The sequence below is a fragment of the Elaeis guineensis genome, chromosome 2, assembly GCF_000442705.2.
Source record: "Elaeis guineensis isolate ETL-2024a chromosome 2, EG11, whole genome shotgun sequence".
Taxonomy (NCBI): domain Eukaryota; kingdom Viridiplantae; phylum Streptophyta; class Magnoliopsida; order Arecales; family Arecaceae; genus Elaeis; species Elaeis guineensis.
The window spans coordinates 95,492,911-95,512,614 of record NC_025994.2 but is presented as its reverse complement, the minus strand read 5'-3'; the positions used below and the strand labels follow the sequence as shown (position 1 = coordinate 95,512,614).

The 19,704-nt window shown below is 35.7% G+C and overlaps 1 protein-coding gene across 1 annotated transcript; it reads left to right on the top strand.

Annotated features, from left to right (window-relative positions):
* The first annotated feature begins 3,934 nt into the window (after positions 1 to 3,934).
* Positions 3,935 to 19,514, top strand: LOC105051486 (tobamovirus multiplication protein 1). The gene is made up of 11 exons (XM_010931969.4): positions 3,935 to 4,426; positions 6,005 to 6,095; positions 6,202 to 6,254; positions 9,260 to 9,352; positions 9,462 to 9,533; positions 11,996 to 12,068; positions 12,159 to 12,204; positions 12,296 to 12,359; positions 14,699 to 14,752; positions 18,929 to 19,006; positions 19,084 to 19,514. The coding sequence occupies exons 1-11, from the start codon at positions 4,274 to 4,276 to the stop codon at positions 19,174 to 19,176; spliced, it is 870 nt and encodes a 289-aa protein (XP_010930271.1). The 5' UTR covers positions 3,935 to 4,273; the 3' UTR covers positions 19,177 to 19,514.
* Positions 19,515 to 19,704: the final 190 nt, after the last annotated feature.

The following is a 19,704-nucleotide window of genomic DNA, read 5'->3' as shown; positions in this document are numbered from 1 at the left end:
GTTTGGATATGGTCCACTACCCCAACGCCTTTTTTTATTCCTCCGAAGTGCACCAAGCTGTGTAGTGTGTTCTATTTTGTGAAATGGGATCCTCCCCTTTCTCGACTTGGACTGGAGAGGACCTCAAAATCCCTATTTCTAGTTTGGACTGGAGAGGATTTGTTTCCTAATCATGGTATCATTCCAATCATGGATGCTGTGATTTCTATTGCGCCAATCAGTGATAGCCATGATTGGGAGACAAGCCTTTTCAAGTTGGGATCAGGATCTGGATCTCCATTTGTTGCTGACATTATTGTGATGGTAAAAGTCTTGTATTAGCAGCCACGTTGCATCAACTATTTTATTACCTCAACAGCTGAAAGTATTTGAATAGCTGAAAACTATAAGATCCAAATTTATTGAAAGGGATGATTATGAATCCGTCTAAATAGATGGTTGTCATCATTCAGTGAGCAGGAGGAGTTGCCAATGAATGTCAACTATTACATGGCGGTCTGATGAATTTAATCAGTTAAGCGCCATGAAATTTTGTATCAAAATCCTACGTCAGCTGTACAGTAAGTAAAATTTGCAACAAAAATGGAAAAAAAACAGCAATTAAAATTTATTTTCTAATGACAAATAGTAAAATAAGGCTACCCTGCTAAGAATGAGTATGATATTTTAACCCTCCCCAGGCGAAAAAGGTAGGATGTGCATGGAGCTGAACTAGTACCCAAATCTGAAGAAATTATTGCATCTGGTGCATGCAATACTGAGGCCCAAATCTGACTTATTTAAAACAAACACAACCTCATTAAATCCAGGGTTGAGTCAACTCATAGCTGAGCCTATTTCAGATGCTGCCGGTGGCCAAGAGTTTCTTGAAAAGTAAAAAGGTGAGGGTGCCAACTAGTGTGGATGAAGTTACAAAGGGTCCATGCCAATAATAAATAATATGTATTTCAATTCCCTTCCTTCCCCCACCCCCCACCAAAAAAAACTATCAAACCATGATGCCATTATCATTATGTGTACTTTTGATGCTCTCTATGAAAGTTTATAATTTTAACCTAATTATCGCAATCATTTATCTGCTCCAAATGACAGTCGTATACCATCATGCTAGGTAAAAGCTTAGAGAATATCAACTAGCCAACAAGACATAACAGGACACGGACAAATCTTTCGACAATATCTAATCATCAATCAAAATTTTTGCTGCTTTCATGAACGAAGCGCGCGAGAATACCGAATCACTAACTTGTTTTACTTAGCAACTTCAGTTATAAAAGGCTTGGATGGGTAATTAAGCGTTCCATTCCCTTCTCTACACCACTTGTTAATTCATATAAAGCTAGCGGTGGAGAGGAGAACAGAGTCATGGGTATCGTCGGGCAGGAGCACGGCATTCTGAAGCTCGTGCACCCCGGCGGGATCGTGGAGGTCCACCGGAAGCCGGTGGCCGCAGCTGAGATCCTAGCGAAAAATCCAAGGCATTCCATCACCGGAACAGATGTGTTTAAGAATCCAAGGTCCGTCGTCCGGCCTGACGCAATGCTGAAGACCGGCAATGTGTTTTACATTGTCCCCAATCACACGCTCTATCGTTTGCTGCAGGCCTCCAACTGTGTATGATGATGTTGAGTGCTGCCTTCCATTGGAATAAAAGATAAAGTCTCAATCGCAAAAACTAAATTAAAGATCAAATGAGCTTAGCTCTCCCGCTCTTTGTTGGGAGCTCGTTTCGCCTATCAATGCTTTTGATGATGTCTGATATCATTGCGATCGCAGTATCCTGCGAATAGCCTGAAAGACATGCCCGCGCATGATCGGGTGCCGGACTTGGGCACAAAAAAATTCAAATTTTAAATGGGCGCAATCCAAAACCATGCTGAGAATGAATATAGTTTAGATCCTAGATTCGATATATGACCAACCGCCACACGCATCCACGCATATCTTAAAAAAAAAAAAGAGAGCACAGATTCTCTACGTGCAGATTGCGCCGTAGACTGCCATGCACCAGTCAATAGCCACCATCATCAGCACATCTACATCATCAAATAAGATGGCTTTATATGTCATACGTGATATATCTTATTTAATAGCTATCCATCTTCTGACAGCCATTAGTATGATACTCTATGATGTCCCGACTGGGGTTCAAAAAATTGTACCTATTTAGCATGTACTGCATGTTAAATGTTGTGATTCATGAGGCATCTGATCCTAATTTATTAGCATCATAACAACTTACAAAAGCTTTCATGATTCAAACCGATTCCCTGACATCACCACGACTTGTAGTGGCATAAAGCAAGCTGCCAGCGTTCGGGTTGGGTCTTAATCCAGCTTGACTGACAGCCAACATCTGCCTTGGAGACTTCAAGTCCTTGTGGGTCTGTTCAGGTCCAGATTCCAAATTAAGGCCTGGATCGCGTCCAAGTTAAATCGGATCTGGATCATGATCTCGGTCCACTCGACCACACACATCTGACAGTCAGCTTTGATTGGAGTCATGCATATCTAGCATTGAGGAAGGGTATGTTGATCTCTCGTGAATAGTCCTTCAGATTTGAATGCTTGACAGAAAGGACATGCATACAATAGTTATTGTGATACATAAAATATCATGCAGAATAAAGTAATATCGATCAGAATAGTTATATTGATCAGAATAAAGTTATATTGATTACTTGGTAGTTATGTCTATTCATAAGGGTTGTCCGTGGGACATGTTCATCATTGTACCATAGTTCTCCTTCAAAAATTTCATCTTAATTGCCCCACCTAAATTAGGATGTTTTCGAAATTGGACAATAAAATTTGATAGCTTAACAAGCAAATATATTAATTTATTTTTTAAATAATTAAAAAAATAAATAGTACCTATTTTGATCCGTAATTGAAATCGAAAATAGAATGAATAAGAATGATCCACTATGTTTGGTTCATGATAAAAATTAAAATTAATATTAAAATAAAATTTATTAAAAAAATATAAATTAAATTTTAAAAAATTAAAATATTTTTATTTTTAAAAAATTAAATAAAAATAAAAATAAATTTTTTTCTAACCAAATAACTAAAATAAAAATTACTGATTTCTATCCTCTAATTCAACTTCCACAACCTAACTTAGTTGAAACTATTCTGTCCACAGTAATTTTTCAGTACTTCTTTAAGACATATTTGCCTGCGCGTGGTTTGATAGAGAAAAAAAAAAAAAATCTTCAGCTTGGAAAACCACGTCCACTGGTTGGATGCCATGCGAAAACCTGAAAAGCCTAACAGAGGTAAGAAACCATCTCTCCTCTCTCCCTCCATGTAAAAACCCAGCTTTTTATTAGTGGAATCTCGAAAGAAACCAAGACAGACACGAGCCGTTAGATCGGGATAATTCGCGGCACGTGATCTCCATAATACCTGCAGGATGGTGGACCCCACGAGCAAATCTCACCTGCATCTCTTCAAACATACAGAGGTCAGCGGATCCGTTTGGTCCTTAGAGCGAGATGCACGCCCAGCGTGACCGGTTAGGTGTGGTCACCTTCCGACGCCCGTGAGACTGGAGAGTGCTGAACGGCCAGTGTGACCCCTCCAACCTAAAATCTAGCCGAACGCGCTCTAACTAACGAGATGTAGTAATTCTGTTCCAAGGGATTAATTAGCAAGCTGACAGCGATTCTGGTATCTTGGTAAATTTCAACAACACCCACGGATGGCGTTAATCCTACTTCTCGGAGATCTGTAGTCCTTCCAGAATTCGCCGATGGTGTTTGTATCAAAAAACACCATCGGAATTCTCTAAAATGACCAAAATAACCCTTCCAAAAACACCTAAAACCTGCAGAAGAACCGCCAAGAAACAAGTAAAGGGCAAGAACAAGAATGTCCCAAATTACTTTCCTTTCTCTACATATATGTATATATATATATCCCGAATTACTTAAATTAGTGGGAATATCCTATAACCCTGGGGTCGATAGATTATTATTATATATATACACGCACATTATTAGTCACCAATCAAATCCCCATAAAAGTTTCCCTTCTCCTTTCGCTGCTTCTCGAATCGCACACCAAGCTTTGGCTGGCGCAAGAAATAAATAAAGAAAGAAACGCGAGGGGAAGAGAGAGAGGCCGCGGGGGTTGATCCACGTTTCCCCATCTTTCTCTCTATTTGTTTCTTCCCTCTCTTTTTCTTTTGTTGGTTTTCTAGAGAAGCTTCTTTCTTCCTCTTCTTCTTGATCTCTCGCTGCTAGGGTTTAGGGACGAGAAGAAAGAGATGAGGAGCTCTCTAGAGGCCTCGGGAGCCTCCGGATTGGCGCTTGCTGCGTTTTCCGATTGGTGGACGGAGATCAACGAGTCGCCGAAGTGGCAGGACGGGGTGTTCTACTTCCTCTGCGCCGCCTATGCCCTTGTCTCCGCCGTCGCTCTGGTTTAATCTCCCTTTCTTTTCTATCTTTCTATCTATTTATACATTGTGATTTGATTCTTTGCTGTTATCTATTTCTTGGCTTGAGCTGTTTCTATCGGAAATTTAAGGACTTGGAGCGAGGGAGAGCTTCCCTCTACCTCCCATCTTCTTGGTTCTGAGGCGTTCGACCACGATAGTTCCCTGTTGATATGACAAATTTTTTATCTCTGATGGTGTTTATATACGTACTGTAAAAAATCTTTGATTTTTTTGGGCAAGAAAGGAAGTTTTGTTGACTCCTCAAGTTTCTGACTCTTCTGTGTATACGTTTTTTTTTTTTTTTTTTTTTACAATATCTATCTTTTTTTCAACTGTAACGATCTTGTGTTGGTGCACAACAGATGAAAAGGCTTATTTGGATTGTCTTTTATCTTTATTGTTGATGTCCATACCATCTAAATCAGCATCTAATCACCCTGTTTTCGACCAGTGCAACTATTGTACACTCGACGAATGTTTCCTTCTCATTTAGGGCAAACACTGTCTTTAGTCTTTGTATTCAAAGGTTTCTTGTTCTTTCAACTAAACACATGGAGTACCAGCATCAATCTCCTATCATGATCAATATTCTCCTCCACCATCATGACTCTTATTTCCCCTCAGTCTCTCCTATTATCCTCTCATTATTCGAGCCTAATTGATCCATGGTGGTAGTGTAGTCTCCAGTGATAAGGAGCAGGTTGTATTTCATTGGTTATTTGATTGATTCATTTAACAATGTTTTGGTGAGGAGGGGTGAATATTTTTTATCTGCAATTTTTTTTTTTCATTAGGTGGTAGTAGAGGAAGCCGTTTAGGAGAGAGCAGCAGGTAGAGAAATAAGTTGTGTAAAATTCTGCTGGGATTGTAAAGATCATCACCTTTGTTGGTTGTGTGAAATTCTGCTGGGATTGTAAAGATTTGTATTTATTATGACCTACCAACATAACCATGGAAATGATGAGGTCTACAAAATCTTGAACGATGGACTCTGGCTGCTTGAAGAAAGTCTAAAAGATTAATTTATGTTTATTAAACGAGGATATCATTAAAAGTATTAAAGAGGTTTATTATATTAATGGTTTCCATGTCTCATTAGTACTCATGTCAGTTTATATGTAGTTTTTGTACATTGTAGAGCTGTGGACAAGTTCGACATCATGCAGAAATCTATGTTCAATTTTTGTTTCTATATTACATGAATGATATGTAAAATATAACAAATATGATCTTCCAGTTAAGTCTGAAGAGGTTTTGGAGGCCAAGATTCTTTCAAATATGAAATGAATTAAGAATTAAGTGAAAGCCTCAAGATTTGTAAATTGCAGTGTACTAGAAGCACTTCTATTCATGCAGGCTATTTCTAATTATTATACATTTGTAAATTTAATACAATAATGTCTGTTGTAATCTGATTTTATTTTGCCCATTTGAGTGTTTAGTTTAATTACATACTTACTACAGATGCATATTTTCTTAACCATATGAAAAAGCTTTTTTTGTTTTCCTATACTTGCTTTTTGTGGAATATTGAGTTTATGACCTTTTCATGCTTTGCAGATACAACTTATTCGAATACAGCTACGAGTGCCTGAATATGGTTGGACAACTCAGAAGGTTTTCCATCTTATGAATTTTATTGTAAATGGAGGTGATTTGGCTTCTCTCTCTCTGTGTGTATGTTTGTGTGTCCGTCTGTCTCTTCCTCTTGTTTTTTGCTTTGCATTCCAATTACTAATTGTGGGTTTCTGTTTCAGCACGTGCTGTTGTGTTTGGATTTCACTCACAAGTTTTTCTTTTCAGACCAAAAGTAAGTATGTGGTCTCCATTCACTATTGACAATTGTTCTGTGTAATTATTGTATGAAGTTTGGTTCAAGACATAGAATACCTATGCCCACAGAAGTAGCCAAGTTTACTAGTTGAAGTTGAAAGTAAGTGTTTGTTATACAGAGTAAGCAATATTTTGCATGTAGGATTGTATCTTTTCGCTTTGTTGATACATTTAACAAGTTTTACGGTACAAAGGAAAATATGAATATTAGAATGGAGAGATTTTTCAAGATTTACTTTGTAAGAGTGGTAAGGAAATACCTAACAGAGGAGTTATGCTGCCATCCCATTAATGTTCCAACTTGAGAAATTGTACTCCTATTTGATATATGCATTATTAATACATCAATGGAGTTTCATCCAAGGGCTTGATGGAGAGTTAATTTGGATTGTGGTGAGTTTGAGGATGATGTTGTCTACCTATTTCCCTCCTAGCCAGGTGGATTTCCACATTTTATGTGGTAAACTTGTTCGTCCTTGTTGCTTTCTCCATCTGTTATATGCTTTTCTTGCAATTTTGTTGGTTATTTTGTGAGATGATCCTTGCAATTGCTTCGCTTCTATTTGATTCCTAGCTAGAACTTTGAGCCTTCACTGATGTCAATTTTTTGGGTGATCTTAATGATCGATTTTCTACTATTGGCTTTTGCATCATTTTTATGTTCATCTCATCTCTTGCTAAAGTCATCATAATCATCTAGCCTTTTCCCAACTATTTGGTGTTGGCTTTGTCTCTTGCTAAAGAAGTAAAAGTGTTATCTCACACCACAACATGTAATTTGAATATCATCTAATTGCTCACATTGTCAAAAAGGTTTTCTTACATTATCATCTATTTTCTGATTAAGGTCTCATTTACATGCTTCCAGGTCCCTTTTCATGGTAAACAGAGTGATATCCAGCTGGCAAAAAAATCTAGTCTGTATGCATGAGTCAACCATGTTGAGATCAGTTATTCCTTTACCTGATAAACCCACTTCCTCAACCCATCCTACTGAGCAACTAGGGCTAATTCAAAAGAATTGTATCAACTCATTGACCAATTTCTCAGAAGAAAAACCCTTTTAATCTACAACCACAGCAAGTTCAAGAGAAGGGGGAGGGGTGCTAATATGGACTTGTGTAAGTGGAATATAATCTTTTTACACACACTCATACTCATTTACTTCATCTTATAATATATGATGAATATGACCTATGTTTGTAGTTGTAATGTTATCCCTAATAATGGATTTGTTGCATTACTACAAAATTGCAACACTAGCTTCTTAGGTTTACACTGATAGTAAAATAGTCATTTCCCAAAATTTAGAAGTGCAAATATGTAGGCAAATGGAAAGGAACCGTATATACATAAATATATTTGAAAATTGTCCAGTCCCTACTTTGAGGTAGCAAGAATCACTGAATAGAATTCTCTTTAGTACACTTTTGTTAATAAAGGATATCCATCTAGTCTAGAAAAAAACCTCTAAAAAAAAAATTAGCTTTCCATCTTGACTTGACATTAAACATACATCCAGCTTCAAACTATCATTAACCTCCCAACATCAAACTTTTTCTCTAGTTTGTTTCTTTGGTTGCCACTGCCCAAGGACAGACTCTGAGCAGTTAAAAAAAAGATCAAAATTTATTCACTTGATCATGGATACTTTCTACTTCTCATCTATTGGTTTAATGACTTCTACAATGGTCCTCTATCATTATCTTATTTCTCTCGCATTAGCAACAATGATTTGCATTCTTCTAAATGATCAACCTTATGCTCTTTTTGCCCCCTTAAAATTTTGTCTCTGACGTTTCTCACTTTATCTTAGTGTCAAAAGGTTGCTACACTCCACTTGTTTTTGCCATCAATGTTTTAAACTGCAGGTTCATCCACCTTTTGCCACACTCCTTAACATTATGACCTCATTTCATTTATTCTCTCTTTGCTATGAATCCCACTTCATCTTTGATACTCCTCTATTTCCAGAATTCCCCAAAATTTAGGATGCTAAAAAAGTCTCTTCTGTCAACTTCCATCTCAGTCTTCCACTGTCCGAGCACACACTAATACCGCACAGTCGAACTGAACCCCCCTTCCCACTACTTATTGAACTTTCGACTTGGACCTATAATTTATTTGTGTCATAGTTGTACCAAGACTTTGGTCTAAAGATGAGGCACATACTCCAGTCCATGCTCATATCACAGGCACAGAAAGATGATGATCTTGATGTGAATGTAATAACTACATTAGAAAGGAATATCTAAATTAAGGAATGTAAGGATAGTTTGATCATGTCAGAAAACAGCCATCATGAGGAATAACTCTAGAAGGTCTGAAAAGATGAAGGAATGCCTAAATCCCTGCCTATTTTTTGAATCTGAAGGTCACTGTTTCTCATAGCGCTGAAGGTACCAATTAATTGCCATGGCGAAACATTAGAATTTTAAAATATTTGCTATAATTTTTCTTTCCAAGTCAAGTAATGTGAAAAGGTAACATTAATGGTGTGAATTGAAACTAATATCTTAGGAATTTGCATGATATTTTGATTCGCTTAGTCAAATCTTGCAATCACTGCTGTTTCGGTTTTGTTAATCAGTGAATAGTGACTTGGAGAAAATTTCTAGACATTTTGTGATATATGGCTTCTTATGCTAAGAGTGATAAATGTGAAAAATTACTTATGGTGTGGATTGTGAGTAATGGATCTTATACATTTGCTTGATAGTTATGCTGGCTTAAGTATGCCTAGAGACTGATGTAGTTACTCTTTTGTTGATCTGCAAGTAATATTTACTCTAAATATAATAAATTTTATGGTTTCTAACAGAACATTCTAAGGAAGAGAAGTTACTGGTTAAATTCTTTGCTTATTTGTTTTTCTAATTGGTATCTCTTCATGATTGAAACTTTGTGATGGATTTTATTTGTGGTACAAAGGCTTGAGGCCTGGAAAACTGATTGCAACACTTAATTATTGTCTTGTACCAGGTACTTACTTTAGCACTGTTAGACCTTCCTGGGTTGTTATTTTTCTCTACGTACACGCTCCTTGTTCTATTCTGGGCAGAGATATATCATCAGGCAAGTTTGATGGGTAGGTCTTGCTTATGTGCATGAATATGTGTTTCCTCTTCTAATGTCTAACTTGCTATTTTATATTACTCTTGCTTCTCTTTTGCATTGCTAGCAGGCCAGGAGTCTTCCAACAGACAAGCTAAGGACTGTTTACATCTCTGTCAATAGTGTGATTTATATAATTCAGGTGTGTTTTTTGTCAAATAAGTTTTATATCTTTTCTCTGTGCATGAAGATTTTCATGGTGACAACTCACTGATTAGTGTTCTATTAAGGGATTTATAGATATGCCGATCTAATAAAATATGTAGACCATAGACTGTAATATACGGTATTACAAGATGTATACAAGGTGATGCATATCTTCGGATGATGTATCTGTTTATATCCACAAGCATTTCAAGACTTAGAATATAATTATAGATCTTCTAGGAGAACATATGAAGGATGTTGATGAATTATGAGAGATTTAATTCTGAATAAGATGCAGAAGGAAAACTTCCAGTTCATTTTTTCAGTAGGGTGTGGACTGAGGACCATGCTTTCAAATGCTGGCTTGTGCCATGAGAATATTGGCAGCTGGCAAGGGTCAGCATGGCAGATATTTTATTTCTACTAAAAGAAAAGAGTTTCTTCGATCCAGCATGGCATGGCATTCTTCTTCTTCTTGCTTTTGCAGGGAATGGCATCCAGCATGGCATGGCATGTAAGCATGGCATTTTACATGCCATGCCTGCCACCAGTTGGCACACCAAGGGCACTTAAATCCTTAGTATATATAATCCTCACCTAGGAAACACCAATGTCTCTAATCCCTTCAGTTAGTGACAACAAACAAATTTTACATACCTCCTTTTTTTCTCTTTTGTGAATTTATTTTCATTTATTCCATCATAGTATTGATCCTATGAAATATAGGACCAAAGTCAGTGAAGTAATTTATAGGCGTGCTGATTTTGTGTTGTAAGCAAAGTCAGAAGCATCTGTCGAGGTAAAATCGAAAAGGGAGGCTGACCAACTGATGGGACTGCAGGCTGGTGCTGCTTTCTAGAGTTGCTTTATGTCTTTCACAAGGAGCATGTTTATAGAAAAGTTAACCCCTGGTTGTGAGGAAGATATTGATTCCCAATTATTCTCCTGGATATGAATTCATTTCGTAAATTGTAGATCAAATCAAATCAGAACTCTATTGCAAATCAGTAGATTTATCTGTTTTGTTTACTTCAATGTTATCAGTTGTTAATTTTCTTGATTTTCATTAAAAATATGGTTTAACCAAATAATTGAACGCTTTGTCTTTCTATAATCATTAAATAATCCTTCTATTTTTAAGGAGAAAAAAAATAAGATGAAGACAGAATTTTCTATGACAACTTGAAAAAGTAGGTCTAGTAGCTTTTGGAAGTCAGCTTTCATTTGTTATCACTAAAAATAATTTAATTTCAGACTCCTGACAAATGCTCAATCTGTGGTGCCTTATAACCCATGTGGATTGTACGAGGAAACACAAAATGCAGGTTGTAAATGGCAAGATTTTTTACAACAATTCTTAAGGTATTGTAATAATGATGAGGCAAATATATTTGAAGTGAGACAGCAGAAAAATAATTAGGAATCCTTGTGTTACATTAAGGTAGTAACGGAAGTTAGAGCACCAGCTTAAAAAAAATGCGGAGCTAATTTTGTGAGTGGATCTTGGAAAAAATATCCATGATGCTCTTAACTGGGAATAGCTGGCAAGTGGTATATGATAAATAGCTGGCAAGAGGTGGATGGTAAAAAAAGATAGGTGAGTGCAGTGGTATTCCATGTGTGACAAAGTTAGTTGTGTAGATTTGTAGGATGGCTTGCTGTTCTTTTCTGAACAGCAAGAAATATTTTCAGTCAGTTGTGTTCCTGTGTGGCTTTATCTTCAGGTGTGACACACCAAGTACAAAGTACTCATGGACTTACTTTTATACCTCACCCAACAACCTTGCATGGATGGCTCTGGTGGGAGTAAGCAGCTTTTTCTTTCATCCTTTTCTTTTCCAGAAGAAAATAGTGAAGCAGCACTATGGCTAGTTTCTTATTTTGATAGGTTTTTCACTGAGAAAGAATTTACACTTAGGTATCCACTGTTCATATAAATTGGCATGTTGTTAGGCCTGAAACTGTCATATGTCTCTTGCGTTCCACCAGGATCACATATTAACTTTTCTTTTTGGGCAGAAGCTTCATTTGTAATTGCTCTTCTTACTCTAGACTGACGAGTAGGGGATGACATAATCATAGTAGGTAAACTATGTCATAATCATGGTTTGGCTCCTACAAATATTTTAAACATGAACATTCGCCTAAAAATCTTGCTTGTTGGGAATTGATCTCCTCCTTGTTGGTTATATATGTCTATATGATACCACTATAAGTTGATGATCTAGAACATGATTGTTGAAACTGAACAACTTTTAATCATTGCATGGTTTTTTTAGCTCATATACGCCACACTATAACCTCATGGTTGCTATTTCCTGGCTAATTAGTACTTTGTGCTAACCATTTTAGGAGATTGTTAATACTCTCCTTTGTCACAAGTAATTTGTTACTCTAAGTTATGTACTGCATTATTGCAAGTTATTTTAGTGCTCATTGCAATTACGTTTGGGTCAGGTCGGCATATGGATATACCTCTGGATAAATGACAATAGTGTTGTGGAGTTAATTGGAAAGATCTTCATAGTAGGTAATTTATGATTGCAATCTCAATTTGACTTGGTTGAATGTTAACTAAATGTTGATATGCCTTTTTTATGGTTATGTTATGTAATTTCAGTGGTATCATTTGTTGCTGCACTTGGATTCTTGGTATATGGAGGAAGGTACATTTGTTCATGTCAATTTCTTGTTTTTGCATTGATATCTCTGTGTTCTGCAGTCTTTTCTCATGATAATATCTGAATCTGTTCATAGGCTATTTTTCATGCTGAGGCGTTTCCCAATTGAATCAAAAGGGCGAAGAAAGAAGCTTCATGAGGTGGGCTCTTCTCTTATAAGTTAATGAGTGAAATCAATTAAGATTTTCTAGATATCACGGCATCTAAATACTAATATAAACCAATGAACCAGATATTGGTCATGTTTATTCATGTATGTGTATCTATACATTTCTGTCTGTTCATCTCTGTCCATATGCACACCTCATGTGCGGATATATGCACAAAGAAGAATGAGGGAGTTCTACCAGCAGGACTGGCATCAAAATCTTTTCACAAATCATATCTGAATTGGAGATCGGCAGTGCCCAGTACTGAGACATTTAAAGTTGTCTAGAAAACCAAAAATCAGATGTTTTATTGGCCGCCTAAATATGCATCAAATAAACACACAATAAATATACAGATTTGATTGATGATCTAGAAGCAGCTGAACCTGTTAAACTTGGGTTCATACTTTTTTTATGATATGTAGCATGCCGTCTTTAATTTTATGCTAGCTCTACTGATACTGTTTGTTTTATGTTCACAGTGCAAATGCTGTCAATCATGATCATTGTTGTGGGTCCTCTATTTAGCTAACTCATAAGGGTTTGATTCTATCAACAGGATCCTAGCTAATCTCTTGCTTTCTCTCCTCCCCTCCCTCTCTCTCTCTGAATGTACAAACACATATTAGCTCTGATGTTTCTGGGCATGAGTCACTTAGCTGTACCTTGTTGCGGCACTCATGGTGGTTCATCCAAATTGATGATTTGCACCTTTTACTCAGTTCTATGAATCCTAAAATACGTGCAAATCAAAATTCAATTGCACGGAATTGTTTGTATTTGTAGATGAATGTTACCTTTAATTCTATTATTGGAAAGTAAATCACTTATTAATCAGACATAATAATTCTCAGAAATATTGTCTATAAGCACTTTGGATTTTTCATGTTTCAGATCATTGTGCAGGGTTTGGATTATCCACTTACACACAAACATACATGCTCTTAAATAGGTGCAAAAATGATATAAACAAATAAAAGGAAACAAGTAGATAAAATACTGGTAGCATACTTTGCCAACATAACCACTGGAGTAAAAAATATTCCTTTTTTCTTTTTTGCATAGGTAAAATGATTTTTCTATTTTTATATACTATCTATATATTGTCAAGTCTCAAGTATACAGGTAAATTTAGTGTGTACAAGGAGAAACACCGGTGCTTTATAAGCATTTTTGCTAAGTTGCTTGGTGCAGAGTACATTTTATTTTTATTTAGGCAATTCAAACACATTGTTTTGTTTTTGAAAAAAATAATATTTTCTTACTCCTTGTTTCCCTAATAGAATCTTGTCTAGGTTGCGATTGTAATAAAGGATGTGTGCATGTGTCGAACTTTTTTTTGACAAGTGAGCTGGCAACTGTGGAATCAGGGCTGGAACTTCAATTTCCATATACAGTATTGGACCTCTGCACATAATATTAAAATTAAACTTATATTTAGAGTTTATTATATGTGCACATAAACAAATGGCTAGGAATCTAATGGGATTGTCATATTACTCAAAATGCACTGGAAATTCTTCATAAGTACAATTCCACAGCTTTGTAGTAATGCCATAACCATCCAAACAATTTGTTTTTTGGTTCTTGTTTTTGAAATTAATTGATTTAAAAACACTTTCCAGACGCTTTTTAAAAAAAAAAAACTAAATTATGGATTTTAGGAAAAGATGAATAATTTTTGGACACCATAAATTGCATGGCAGATACAAGAGACATTGATCTTCACCTAGTGCAGTTGCTAATCCTTAAGGAACAGAATTGAAGCCATGATTGCTTCCTTCTTGTTTCATGTTATATTTTTCTTTTTGTAATTATTGTCATGGACATGCCTACTTTCCCATTGTAGTAAAATGTCTGACCTAGCATAGATGCTATTCCTTACATAACATAACAACACCATGATTAATCCTTTTTTTGGTTTCACATTAAATTTTTCTTCTTGCCATTATTTTTCAAGGACATTACTGATTCCCCTTAATAATAAAATGATTTGAGTTCCCATTAGCAGTAATGATGCTCAATTATTAAATAGTATGGGTATGGCTTTCACATGATTTTGGTACTCCCTTGACCAACTTGTAGACTACAATTCAATAATTAGCCAAAGTCAAATGTACTACTTCTTGTAACTCAGATAATTGGAATATGTCAACCGATGTCAACATTGATGGTAGTTGCCTTTGTAGAGATCTAGAATGCAGATATTTTCCTCTTTTTTTCTCCGCTTTCCTTTTTTTGTAATCCCTATGAAAGCATTTGAGGTAACAGCTCACTATTTGATACAATATAGAATATTTTGTAGTTACATATTTGGGAATGTGCTGCAGGTTGGATCTGTTACAGCAATATGCTTCACCTGCTTTCTTGTAAGATGCTTTGTGGTAAGTATTTAAGCATTAAATGCTATTTCAAAGATGTAATATGATGTTTAGTATAGAATGTCACCTTCCACAGATCTTGCATACCTATTATTGATAGCACAATATTACATGTTGACTATATTCTCTCATGGAAAAGCTTTTATTTTTGTGGCAAAATAATAATTTACAAAAACAACACATTATTGCATTTCAGTGAAGCTCTTCATAGTGGAGAGCTCTTGTTTTTATGGTCTTATTTTCACATGCTCTTGAAAGGAGAAAAAGAAGGAAAAGAACATGCATTTGTACTGTTAAGTTTGAGCCTGCTAGTTTGAATGAATTCATTTGTCAAGTGTGCAATATCTCAAAATACGTGTGAATGCTTTTTCTTTTAAGCTTTAATAGTTGATATTCCTAGAAGTATGCTTCCATCAAAGGTGTCTCAGATCCCATATAGGTAGTAATGTGTTTATCAGAGTGCATTTATCTAAGTGTCTTCATATAATGACATTTCTCAAAAAGAATATTATCATGGGTATTGAGCAGAGATATGTTTCCATGACAAAATTCCTACAGAGTGAAAACCGACTAGATTGAAACGTGTATGATGGACCAACAACATGCACTATCATTTTCATGTTTAATGGGGTTACACAAAGGACATGATTGGAATAGCTAATAATGTCATTAAATTGAAAGAAAGCAACTGCATTGCTATTTCATAGAATGAATATGAAAATGAGGCTTTAGTTGGAATAATTGAGAAATAAAACCTCTAACACCATCACGTTCTTGTATGTTACGGTTGTTTTATGAAAGGACTTTTTGTTGGATAAGGGTCAATTTATTGGCATCTAAACAGGTACATATCCATGGTCAAATACATGTTAGTTTTAAAAGGATGAATGTACTAAATTGTAAGTTAGATTACTTGCTCCATAATTGGATAAAATTGAGATCATCTATTTTAAAAGTTATATTAAACCTAACAGCTTTTATATATAATGTTGAGATTGATATGGGATGGGAATGGCTTTATGGTTTGCTATATTGAAGTGCGTCATGGAGCATTCATTATCCAAGTTTCTACATATCAAGAACAACAAAACTTGGAGGAAAATAGTTTTTTGAGCTTGACACAAACAAATAGATGAAGAATTGAAGATGATTCCATAGTTCTATCAACCATGGTAATGGCAATTGGAAAGGGGAAAAAGGAGAAAAAGGTGAAGCTTGATAGTGGTAAATATGGTGGGCAAATTTGTCTGCAAATCTTTGAGATAGTTTGGGCATGCATGATGAGACTTAGAGCCAAAACATACTGAGCATGTGCCTTTTGCATCAAAATTGATTCCCTGGTGGTGATGGGGTCATTAAGAACCCAGAATGATTACTTGCATAACCTGTGAATGACCATTCTGTGCCCAACACTTTCAGAGAAAGTGACAACTTAAGCAGTATGTTTCCTTCTTTTCAGTTGATCAGTTTTTTTATATATAAAAGCTGCCTGTGGATTATTTTTATGGGGACCATATAGTATTGTCAAAAGCCTTGAGTTAAAATATCTAAGATGTATACCCTATGTAGCTTCAGAAACCCTTTTAGACTGTCTGAAGATACTTGTCCAATAAGGCAGTCTGCTTGATATCATGTCAAAGCATCATCATTTCTGTTGTGCTAGGACTATATCATAAGGACCCTGGCTTTCATGTGAACCTTTTCTTAAATTAACTTAATATTTTAGAATTGGAACTTCACTATGTATAGCTTTGAAGTTCTGACATCAAGTAAAATAGTATTATAGGACAATATAAAGCTCCTAAGAACTGGTGTTTCAAGTAGTCTGCAGCTTTTTGGAGGAATGTCTGACAGGGATTTAGGTTACAGAGTTATATGTTTCAGCTGCAAGCTCTGCACGGTTCTTGGTTGTGATCCACTTGATAGGAAAGAGCAATGTGTCCATTGCCATTCTAAGTTTTTGTTGGATATGTTAGAAACCAAAGATCTAGTTTTTTGTGATGATCTGGCCGAAAGCCCCAATACAGGCTTATGAAACTCAAATATTTATTGTTTGAACTTTGAACTTCACGCCATTGCTGCAGGCTGTATTAGACACTGGCAAATGCACTTTTATGATAGCTTTTTTTTTGGTATCATCTCCAGAAAGCTCTTTAATTTGGCAGCTCTCAGTTCATTAATATAGAAATTTGGTGCGTATGCATTTGTCCCAATAGGTGTTTCATTGTCTTGTTAGTGATAATGTTGGGCCTAAAACATGGTTTTCTAGATGTCATTCAAAGAAAATCAATCTAGTTCTTTTAAAGCAAGTTGTGAATTGAAAATTGAAATATTAGCAGCAGCTATGGTTTATAGTGGGCAGGGAAACATGCTCGACATCTCCAATTGGCTGCGTGAAACTATGTAAACCCACTTCTTGAGTACAAGTAGTAGCCTCAGCCAGGGTTTGGCACCAATTCAAAAGATTGGCATCACACTGTGCGTGCATGATAAAGCGTCCAAAAACCTTGAATGGATGCTACCTTAATCCATGGAAAGGACCCTTGCATAGATACCATAACATTTCTTGGTTATGGTCAGGGCAGATGATATATAAATTAAACGACATGATGAGTGAACTTTTGGAAGTAAATTGAATTGATGGATGGAAAGCAAAGTTTTAAATTTCCGCTGAAACCTAACCATTGTTGCATAAGTGGATTGGTTTTGGCTGAGACCAATCTGAAACTAACTAAAAGTTTCGGTTTCAGTTAGTTTCGGTGAGTTTTGGCCGGTTTCACTCGACTTCAGTCAATTTTGGCTAGTTTCAGTGGTTTTGGCCAATTTAGTAGTTTCAGCGCTTCGGCCAAAGCTAATTGAAACTATCTTTTCTTTAAAAACACACATGTTTAATGTTTTATTTTGATTCTTTTTTTCTTTGAATTACATTACTAACCTTTTTACCAATTAAAAAGCATTGTGTTCATATGATTTTTCTTTAAATGTTTCTCTTTTTTCAGAAACAGAATGAAAAAAAAAAAATGAAGTAATGAAAGAAAATGGTTTCTTGGTTAAATGGGTTTTTTTAGGTAGGTTATTGAAATATGAAATAAAATAAAAGATGCTTAGATGGTTTATTAAAATGACAGATGTATTAGTTTTTGGTATTTCAGGCATGCAATTAAATAAAATAAAATGAAATACGCTTAGATGAGTTTGTTCTTGCTTGGATGGTTTGTCATTTTTTTAATGGTACTGAATAGGTATATTTAATTACTTCTATACTCTTGTTTGGCTGTTAGTTTATGTTGATTGAGTGATGAATACTCAATAGATTGATGCAATACTGTGATCTTCCTTGATACACCAAGCTTTGATATAGTTCAATTTCGGTATAAAAATTTATCGAGACTACACAAATTGCAATCTAGATAACTGAAAACATAATAAAATTATGTGAAATAACTGTGTCGGTTTCTTTTATTTTTCTTAATTTTCTAGTTTTTGTTTTGTTTCTGACTTTTTTTAGCAAAACTCCATAATTCAAAGCAAATCTGTCAAAACTCCTAAATGTTGAAAATGAAGCTCATCCAAGTGGGCAAAACTTGAAATGAAACAGTGAGGAGAGATTGTCTGTGTCTGTATGTTTCCATTGTCAATCTTTTATATGGCAAAATTATGCTCTAATTTCTATTTTTTAAAAAATATATCTCTGATGTGGGAAATTAGCAGCTACGACCTATTATTTAGCGGTGGAATTTTGTATGAACAAAGTGAACTACTTGTACCAAGTAACGTGAAGTTACTAATAAATGCTGAAACTGTTGTGACCCATAGTGGACTTAGTTCAAGTTTGAGTCAACCAATTCGGTATAATTACTAGTTCGGGCATGTTACTTCTAAGGTAAGCATCACATATACTAAGAAGGTAATTGTAGCAACCATCGGAGTGCATAATGGTGACAAGGAATTGTAGCAACCATCAGGAAAAAAAAAAAATTCCACATTCCATGTCATCATTATGCACTGCGATTAAGCGTATGCCTGGAATCCTCTCTCTCTCTCTCTCTAACATACACTCAAAAAAAAAAAAAAAAAGTGATTGCAGAAGAATTTTCTACCAGCAGCTTGCAGATCACTCTTATTTCCATTGACTGCATCAATCATTTACTTTAGCATATATCTATTTGCTCTTTGTAGGTTGGATTATCTGCAGTTGATCCTGATGCATCTCTTGAGGTTTTGGATCACCCAATTTTGGACCTCATCTATTACACGGTAAGTTTGGATGCAGTCTTAGCTGACATAACTGCTTGCTTCTGATGTTCTAATACTTTGAAAATTGTACTGAACAGCTGGCTGAGATACTCCCTTCAGCACTTGTTCTATACATACTCCGTAAACTACCTCCTAAACGAGTGTCAGCGCAGTACCACCCTATTCGGTAGTGTTAATGAACACCTGCAACAGGGATGTTAGATTTTTTGAGCTGTTCAGAATGGTGATGGAGATGGCATGGTTGGAACTGGTGGGAGCTTAGATGAAAGACTAGATTTTGTACTCAAGGCTTTGTTCCATGGCTTTCTTGCGACTGTTTTTTCATTCTGTATGTGCTGACAAGTGCTCCTCACGGTAATCAGTGTCATTGTGCTTCTTAAGGTGGAAACCTGTTTTGCCATTTCAGGTTTTCCCCCAGGATATATGTAGGAGTAAAGGTTTGTTGGATTTATAGGATATATTTGTTACCTGGTTAATTTAATTCACTATATGATGTGTTCATTTCAAAGTGACTAACTTTTTGTTAGAAATTCTAATTACCATGTCCAATCTTATCTGTTTTGTTTTACTGATATCAAATATCAGATACTAAATTTGATATCAAATATTTGATCTGTGTCATGTGTCTCACTGTTTTTGGGCCATTGCCCATTATTCTACGTTTAATGCCTTGCAAAGGTAGGTAGGAAGAGGCAATG

Bases quoted from the DNA above. Each gene is read 5' to 3' on its own strand.
- LOC105051486 (XM_010931969.4), top strand. From the start codon at position 4,274: ATGAGGAGCTCTCTAGAGGCCTCGGGAGCCTCCGGATTGGCGCTTGCT. The intron at 6,096-6,201 runs GTGATTTGGCTT...TTTCTGTTTCAG, and splicing joins GAATTTTATTGTAAATGGAG to CACGTGCTGTTGTGTTTGGA. The intron at 12,360-14,698 runs GTGGGCTCTTCT...AATGTGCTGCAG, and splicing joins GAAGAAAGAAGCTTCATGAG to GTTGGATCTGTTACAGCAAT.